The sequence below is a fragment of the Nymphaea colorata genome, chromosome 11 (assembly GCF_008831285.2).
Source record: "Nymphaea colorata isolate Beijing-Zhang1983 chromosome 11, ASM883128v2, whole genome shotgun sequence".
NCBI lineage: Eukaryota > Viridiplantae > Streptophyta > Magnoliopsida > Nymphaeales > Nymphaeaceae > Nymphaea > Nymphaea colorata.
In genome coordinates this window covers 14,957,562-14,965,979 of record NC_045148.1, presented here as the reverse complement: position 1 = coordinate 14,965,979, position 8,418 = coordinate 14,957,562, and the positions used below count along the sequence as shown (strand labels likewise).

General features: G+C 42.2%; 1 protein-coding gene across 1 annotated transcript; it reads right to left on the bottom strand.

Moving 5' to 3' along the window:
• Window positions 1–4,748: 4,748 nt before the first annotated feature.
• LOC116264514 (rust resistance kinase Lr10-like) lies at window positions 4,749–8,020 on the bottom strand. The gene is made up of 3 exons (XM_031644789.2): window positions 7,062–8,020; window positions 6,372–6,413; window positions 4,749–6,044 (listed from the first exon to the last, which is right to left on the bottom strand). The coding sequence occupies exons 1-3, from the start codon at window positions 7,873–7,875 to the stop codon at window positions 4,933–4,935; spliced, it is 1,968 nt and encodes a 655-aa protein (XP_031500649.1). The 5' UTR covers window positions 7,876–8,020; the 3' UTR covers window positions 4,749–4,932.
• Window positions 8,021–8,418: the final 398 nt, after the last annotated feature.

Sequence of the window (8,418 nt, the reverse complement as noted above, 5' to 3'; positions counted from 1 at the left end):
ATGATCCGATTGAGGAAATTAACATTGGCACGGAAGATAGTCCAAAGATTTTGCAAATTGGAACAAGTCTCTCAGCAGAAGAAAGAAAAGAGTTGATAAACTTCCTCAAAAAGCATCAAGAAGCCTTTGCATGGACTTATGAGGACATGCCAGGACTTGATACAAAATTAGTCGAGCATCGACTACCATTGAAACCAGAATGCAAGCCAATCAAATAAAAGTTGAGGAAACTAGACCCTCGTCTTGAGGGGCAAGTTAAGGAAGGCCTAGAGACCTACTAAAGGCAGAGTTCATCCGAACAATCAACTATCCTGAATGGTTAGCAAACATTGTGGTAGTCCCAAAGAAAAATGGCAAAATTCGGCTCTGCATCGATTTCAGAGATTTGAATAAGGCTACACCAAAGGATGACTACCCACTTCCAAACATTGACTTGTTGGTAGACAGTACCGCAGGTCACGCTATGTTCTCCTTTATGGATGGATATTTTGGCTATAACCAAATTAAGTTGGCTGCTCAAGATCAAGCCAAAACATCATTTACAACCCCATGGGGTACCTTCTGCTATACTGTAATGCCATTTGGTTTGAAGAACGCTGGGGCAACATATCAAAGGGCTATGGCAGCTATTTTTCATGACCAAATGCATCAAATCATGGATGCATATGTAGATTATCTACTAATTAAGTCAAAAACAAGGGAGAATCACATCAACATTCTTTCTCAAGTTTTTGATAGACTCTTACAATACAAACTTAGATTGAATCCACAAAAATGTGTATTTGGTGTGGAATCTGTTAAGCTTTTGGGATTTATGGTCAGCAAAAAGGGAATCGAGATGGATCCTTCCAAAGCAAAGGCGATCATCGAAATGACACCCCCAACAAATCTTAAGGAGCTACACAGCTTACAAGGCAGAATTCAGTCAATCAGAAAATTTATATCTAATCTTGCCATGAGGTGCGAACCCTTCAACCATTTACTGTGGAAAGGAGTCAAATTTGAATGGGGACATGAATGTCAAACCTCATTCGAAAATATTAAGAAGTATCTCCTTTGCCCACCAATTTTAAATGCTCTAATTTTGGGGAAACCTCTACACCTTTACATCATAGTTAACGATTCAGCCTGTGGTGGATTTTTGGCTCAATATGAAGAAGGATGTCGAATAGAACATGTCATTTATTACATCAGTAAGACATTTGTGCAGTATGAAAAGAACTACTCGCACATGGAAAAAACTTGCTTAGCCTTGGTGTGGATGTGTCAAAAATTAAGGCATTATCTATTGGCTTGCGAAGTTAAAATTTTATCCAAACTTAATCCACTCAAATATATCCTCGAACAGCCATTTCTAAATGGAAGGATAGCAAAGTGGCAGGTTTTGCTGATGCAATATGATTTGGAATATGTGTCACAAAAATCAATCAAGGGGCAAGCCATTGCAAACCAATTGGCAGATTTTCCTCTATATGAAGAAATTAGAACAAATGATGATTTTCCAGATGAACAAATCCTGACGACTGAACCAGAGCCGATTTGGGAGATGTACTTTGATGGATCTAAGGGCACAGTTGGGGCAGGTATTGGGATACTTTTCATTACACCAGAAAGAGAAATGATTCCTTACTCTCTCAAATTGAATTTTTCCTGCACGCATAATATGGCAGAGTACGAAGCCCTAATCCAAGGACTCAAAATGTTGCTCAAATTTAAAGTGCAGAGAGTTTGCATTTTTGGAGATTCTCTCTTAGCTGTCAGTCAGGTCAATGGAGATTGGCAAGTCAAAGATCAAAAATTGATCACATATCAAGAGTTAGCAGCTTCCCTCTTAAGACAGTTCGAGGAATGTCAACTCTTACATGTCAAAAGAGAATTTAACCCAATAGCAGATGGTTTAGCCAGTTTAGGCTCTACCATTGCCTTCAAACCTGGAGAATCTATCAGATCTTTTGAAGTTGGAAGACTCGAACAACCATCTTTTGTCATACCAGAACAGGTGTTGCAAGCAGAAAGTAGAGAAACACCATGGTATCAGAACATCAAGGATTTTCTCCAAACTGGAACACTTCCACCAGAAATGTCTCGAAAAGAGCAAAGAGTTTTGAGACACATGTCTTCAAGATATTTCATTTTAGTCAACATCCTATACAGAAGAGGATTCAGCACAGAATATGCTAGATGTCTCGATGCAAATGAGGCACTAGAAGTCATTCAAGAAGCCCATGAAGGAATTTGTGGGGAACATGTAGGGTATCAGACCCTCGTCAAGCAGATAGTCAGAGCAGAGTACTATTGGCCCACAATGCAAAGAGACTGTCACCAATTTGTCAAGAAATGCATCAAATGTCAGTTGCACGCACCATCAATTCATGCTCCAGCAGCATACCTTCATTCGGTCAGCTCACCATGGCCATTCTCCATGTGGGCCTTCGACGTAGTCGGTCCAATCAATCCACCTGCCTCAAATGGACACAGGTATTTTCTTGCAGCTACATATTACTTCACCAAATGGGTGGAAGCGATCACTTTAAAAACAGTCGAAGGACAACACGTAGTGTCCTTCATTCACAAAAATCTGTTGTGTAGATTTGGCATCCCGCATGATATCGTTTCTGATAACGGTACTCATTTCAAAAATGAGAAAATGCGCAATCTCTGTCACAAACACAAAATACAACATCACTTTTCTGCCCCATATTACCCTCAAGGTAATGGTCAGGCAGAAGCAACCAACAAGATTTTGATTTGTGTCTTAGAAAGGACTGTTGAAACAGGCCGAGATTGACACGAAAAAATGCACAATGCACTTTGGGCGTATCGAACCACAATTCGGACACCCACCAATGCTACACCAGCAGAATTAGTATATGGAACGGAAATTGTCCTTCCATTACATGTCCAAAAACCAGCAATGAAATTTGCTGCTCTCATTGAACTCCCAATTAGCAAATATCAAAAAAAGAGACTTGCTCAATTAGACCTCTTAGATGAGAAAAGACTACAAGCGGCAGAGCATGCCGAAGTCTATCGTAAGAGAGTCGCCCGACATTATGCCAAATCAGTCATTGAAAGAAAATTTCAGGTAAATGATCTTGTTTTAAGATCCATAGTTCCACTCAGGAGTAGACCCAAAGGAAAATGGGCGCCGAATTTTCAAACTCAACCCATGTCTTGAGGACAATTGCAAGGGCATCGGCTTGAAATATGCAAGAAATTTCACAGACATTGAGGGAATAACGTATAGCAATTAATGTTGGTCCCGACAATCAGCATTTGTAAAGGTCTAGCATGAGATGCCATAAGAAAAAGTCTTGTCACCTAAAAGACCTTGGCAAGATGCTAGAAAAAGATGTCAAGCGAAATGAGTTGAGCAATGAGCTCGGGGTGAGTGTAGTTGTTCCTCTGGTTCAAAGCTCAGCAGGCGCGGGTGGGCATATGACCTATGCTTACGCCGTGAAGCTAAAAAGCAATCCATGAACATTTTGCTTATATTAAGTCTCCCAAAGCCTTTTGAATTCGAGCAAGTAAGCCCGGGAAGTGTTTTACATTTGGTACCCTAAGGCCAACTGGTCTGGAAGTTATCGGCCCAAAACTCGCTACAAGGGTTCAGAAGAAAGCCCGATAGACTTGATATTGCACAAAGCAAACTACACAAAACCATCAAAGCGGTGGAACTCCGTAATAGCTTTTGGGGTGGTGAGGAATTTCTCCCAACAGTGAATGGTGACTCAAAAAGAAAATCGGGCCGGGTCGGGTCCTCTCTTGAGGCTGGACCCGACCCAACAAACTTCGCCTCTTTTAATTTGTTGAGTTGGATGACTATTCTGACACATCCTCGAAGTAGATATTCAGTTCCTTGATCCAAGCAATACCAAGTCCTAAAACATGCAAATTTTTCCCCCAATTACACAAACACTTCAAGTGCTAACCTCATCATTTGTGGAAGTAAACTTAATTTTCAAGTGAATTATTTGTTACAAATTCACCGATAAAAGATCAAGAGCTCTTAGAGATCCATGATTGCAAAAGACAAGAAGATGGATTCGCTGACGAACTCTTCGCCATCATGTTGTGATTTTTCTATTAGCTACGAAAGTGCCATGCATTAGGCAGCTGTTCGTTAAATTCGAACGTGCTTCGGCGCCACAGCCAACTTACCCAAGCGGACGCTAGCTTGAAATTACTTGTCATACTCTTTTACTTCATCCTATGTGCATATAATTGTAGTAAATTCATAACCCACTAAAGTTTTTGCAGGGATCTATATATGTCGTTTCTTGAAGCGTCCACTCCTAAACTAAATTTCTTGAATATTAAATATAAATATTCATGTTTGAACGAAAATTGCCTGCAGTCGTCCCGGAGCTTGTGGAAAAAATGAAGGTGATCACGACAAAATTTTGAATAATTAAACTTAGACGATGAGTATTCAGCTAGGCTCTAACACATGTTCATAGAGCAAGTCGTCGTCTATATTTTTAGGATAGATTCACGTAACACATGTTCATAGAGCAAGTCGTCGTCTATATTTTTAGGATAGATTCACGTAACAGTAATTAATATTGCCAAACAGGCCTGTAAGGAGCAGCAGACAAGTCAGCAAAGACACAACTTTGGCGTTTGTCATCAGAACTATTAATGTAATTAAATTTCTGTTATTCTAAATATTCGAGTGTACAATTTATACAGTTCGGGTGAACCACAAGAACCCGCCCATTTGGACCAAGAGAAATATTCTTTGGATAAAATGAATTACACTTTGCTTTACATTACAAAGGCCGAGCCACAGTTTGAGAAAGAACTGATGTCAATCCCTCAAAGATCTCTTCCTAGCTTTTCCTACCACATCACTTGATTCTGCAAATTTGGAAGTGAAACTGAATCTTCTACCAAAATTTGTTGCAATCAGAAGTGTGAAGGTTTTATATATCATGAACTGATTGAACATCCTGATGTATTTGAAGATTCAAACTGGTTTTTCGGCTCAGTTGCTGGAAAAAAGTTATTAGGAGGCATGATCAGGCTTGATATATCACTCTCAAACATTCTAATGACTTCATCCATAGAAGGTCTATGCATTGGGTTCCACTGTATGCACCACAGAGCTACAGTGGTTATCTTTCTAACAGTGTCTTCTCCTTCTCCGATCTCTTCAGGCTGTTTTTTGCGACCAAGGCTCTCATAGATCATTTGAGGAAAATAGTCCTGGCTTGAATTGGTGGCAGTGGGACCAAGTTTGTCTTTCAAGCCAACCACCGCCAAGAGTAGCATTCCGAAGCTATATACATCAGATTTATTTGAGACACATCTAGAGTTCCCATAGAATATTTCTGGAGCAATGTAGCCAATAGTGCCTCTGCCTTCAGTGATAGTGACTACGCTCTGCCCCTTGCGGTACCATTTTGCTAAACCAAAGTCAGAAACTTTTGGTGCGAATTCATGGTCCAGAAGAATGTTATTCGGCTTGATGTCAAAGTGGATGATTCGTCTGTCACAACCTTGGTGCAGATATTCAATTCCTCGGGCAATGCCTAGAGCTACATGATATAGTCTTTCTCCAATCAGGCGTTTACATCCATTATTCTCATCTGAGCAAATGAACTTCTCTAATGAACCATTAGCCATAAATTCATATATGAGAGCTCTTCGAGATCCTTGAATGCAGAAGCCAAGAAGACGGATTACATTTACATGATGAATCCTGCCAATGGTGGCAACTTCATTAATAAATTCCTGACCATCATTGTATGATTTTTCCATTAGCTTCACAGCCACAGGAGTGCCATTGGTCAGATCTCCTTTGAACACGCTGCCATAGCCGCCTTGGCCGAGCTTATGCTTGAAATTGTTTGTCATCCTCTTTACTTCGTTGTACGTGTACCTGGTGGCTGTGAGGGATTTATAATCACTTAAAAACTTTTCAAGTTTCGCGGAAGTGTGTGGTTCGAAGCATCCATTTCCTTCCCCAGATTTCCTTGAGATCCAATACCAAATAATTAACGAACATGCTAGAACAAAGGTAGCAGCAGCTGCAGTGATACCTGTGAAAACATAAAGGAAACTAAGGTCACACACAAACACTTAAACTTTGACCAGTAAACACATCAAAACCCATGCATGGGTTGCCTGAGAACAGCTAGTACTTTTAACTTTTCTCTATGAAGCTGGTAATGTTAGTCGGTTCATTAACCGTAAGCTGCCTGGATTGGTAGATCATGTTGACATATATACATATAGAAATTTTGAAGCCATATTGAGTTTTGCACTCAACCAGATCGTTTGTATATTGAGAAGATGTGTGTATGTTCATACATGAGAGAGAGAGAGAGAGAGAGAGAGAGTTGTGGTCAAGTTGTTAAGAAACTTACCCAATATGATCTTCCAACTTAGACTTTCCTTCCCTGAATCTCCTGCGTAACAAATGAGTTCTGATGATCAATAAGAAAGTTAGGTAAAAGAGGTAATCCAACCTAACAGCGCCAATTTTCCTTCAAGTAGGTAGATCCTTCAAGGCTTGAACCCTCTCTCTCTCTCTCTCTCTCTCTCTCTCTCTCTCTCTCTCTCTCTTTGTGTGTGTGTTTTGAATCTTTGATGTTATTTGTGACCGCTCGTCACTCAATTTTGTTAATAAATGTTCATATTGTCGGCTCTCTCTCTCTCTCTGTGGATCAAAATTTTGATCCAAATCCAACCCGAAGGCCGAACTTGAGGGGCGCAACAATGTTTCTCTTGATGGCATCAGCATGACATTAGTTACGCGAGAGTCCTAGAAAACTTTCTAGAGAGAGAGAAGACGTAACAGGTGTCGAACTACCACGTTCAAGATTAGATGATCTGCTCTTAAATCAGAAGATGATTTAGGCACAATGACTTTTGAAGGCCACGGAACCGAAAAGATCAACAAAAATAATTTGTTCATTCGGACACGATATTCCTTTGAATCAATCGACTCAGAAAATAAAGCTAACATAATTTTATTACAAAATGAAGTTTACGTTTCGAGTCGTTCATCTTCAAGATGGACGACATCAAGCAAGAGAGACAGATAAAGAGGGTACCATCGTGGCAATCTGAAGCATGCTCCCCGTTGTCGCAGAAGCAGATGAAACGCCGTCCTCGGCCGCACCCGCACAGCCCACCCGACCCCTCGCATGCGGCGCAGCGACCGTCCTGACCCCAATCCAGAAGGAAGCCTCTCCTCACCACCGCCGGCTCGCCGCCGGACCGGTTACTGGCAACGCCTGAGTACGGGACCAACACAGACCTGCTGCAGACCGGTTGCCAGTCGACCCTAGCCGACGATGCCTGATGCGCTGGGACGGCATATAGCCTCCCGGAAGCAAAAGAAGAAGAAGAAGAGTTCAAGCAGGTTATGGGAGCGGTGGGGTTGTCGTTCAAAGGCGAAGATCCGGCAGAAGAAAGGAATGGCGAGGAGGAGCAGTTGATGAAGAAGGTGAAGTTGTTGTTAGCAGGGTCGAGCCTCAGAGGGGAGGCAGGGTTGAGGGTGACGTTGCGGTGCGGGACGGGGCAGGGGAGGAAGTGCAGGTCGAGGTCGACGAGGGAGAACTGCTTGGTCTCGTAGTTGATCTCCCTCACCACGTAGACGTCGCTGGGGAGGGTGAAGATGGGGGTCATGCCATTGCTGCAGGAGATGCCGAAGCCCTCATACCCACAGAAAAATTCCCTCTCCGGCGCGTCGTTGGTTCTGAGGTGGAAAGGGTATCTAATGCTGATATTGCCACAGGAGCTCGGTGGGCAGAGATCTGAGAGGTTGGTTGAGGAGGAGGAGAAGAAGAAGAAGAAGAAGAAGAGAAGGAGATGGCAAGGAGTCATGATGGACAGAAGAAGCAGAGTGCCTTCACTTCTCTGCATATATAGAAGGGGACAAGAAGAAGAAGAAGGCAGCAGGGTGAGTAATGCTGGGTGCTGTCAAGTTAGGTTGGACCCATTAGAAGAAGGCCACGTTTCATGGTGGTGGCCGGAACCGAAAGAACGGGAGGAGGTGGTAGGGGAGGGTTGAGGACTCCGCCGACCCTACTTAAAAGGAGGTTAGAAAAAATGGCAACCCCCCACTTTGAAATCTCTTGGCTGGTTGTTTCTTCGTGTGAGAACGAAAGATTTTCCACATACATACACTAAGTGGGTTGACCATGGCAAGAGGCTCTACCATCTAACACAAAACTTCGGTAGATTCTTCGCATAATGGAGTTGAGATCTACCTAATTCCTTCTTACTAAAACTACAAGCATCATGCTCTCGAGCTGACAGCATTAGGGGCAACCGCCATGATTGATTTCAGTTCACAGTGCTGATCGAGTTATGAATCATCATCTTCAAAAACAGCAGTCGGAAGAAAAGGTCTTGAAGGTTGTGGTCATGGCGGTGGAGTTAGGATCAACTCGCAACTTAATTTCC

Excerpts from the sequence above, each read along its gene's own strand:
- LOC116264514 (XM_031644789.2), bottom strand. The coding sequence starts at position 7,875 with ATGCAGAGAAGTGAAGGCACTCTGCTTCTTCTGTCCATCATGACTCCT. Across the intron at positions 6,414-7,061 it reads TGCTTCAGATTGCCACGATG|GAGATTCAGGGAAGGAAAGT; the intron begins GTACCCTCTTTA and ends TTTGTTACGCAG. Across the intron at positions 6,045-6,371 it reads AAGTTGGAAGATCATATTGG|GTATCACTGCAGCTGCTGCT; the intron begins GTAAGTTTCTTA and ends ATGTTTTCACAG.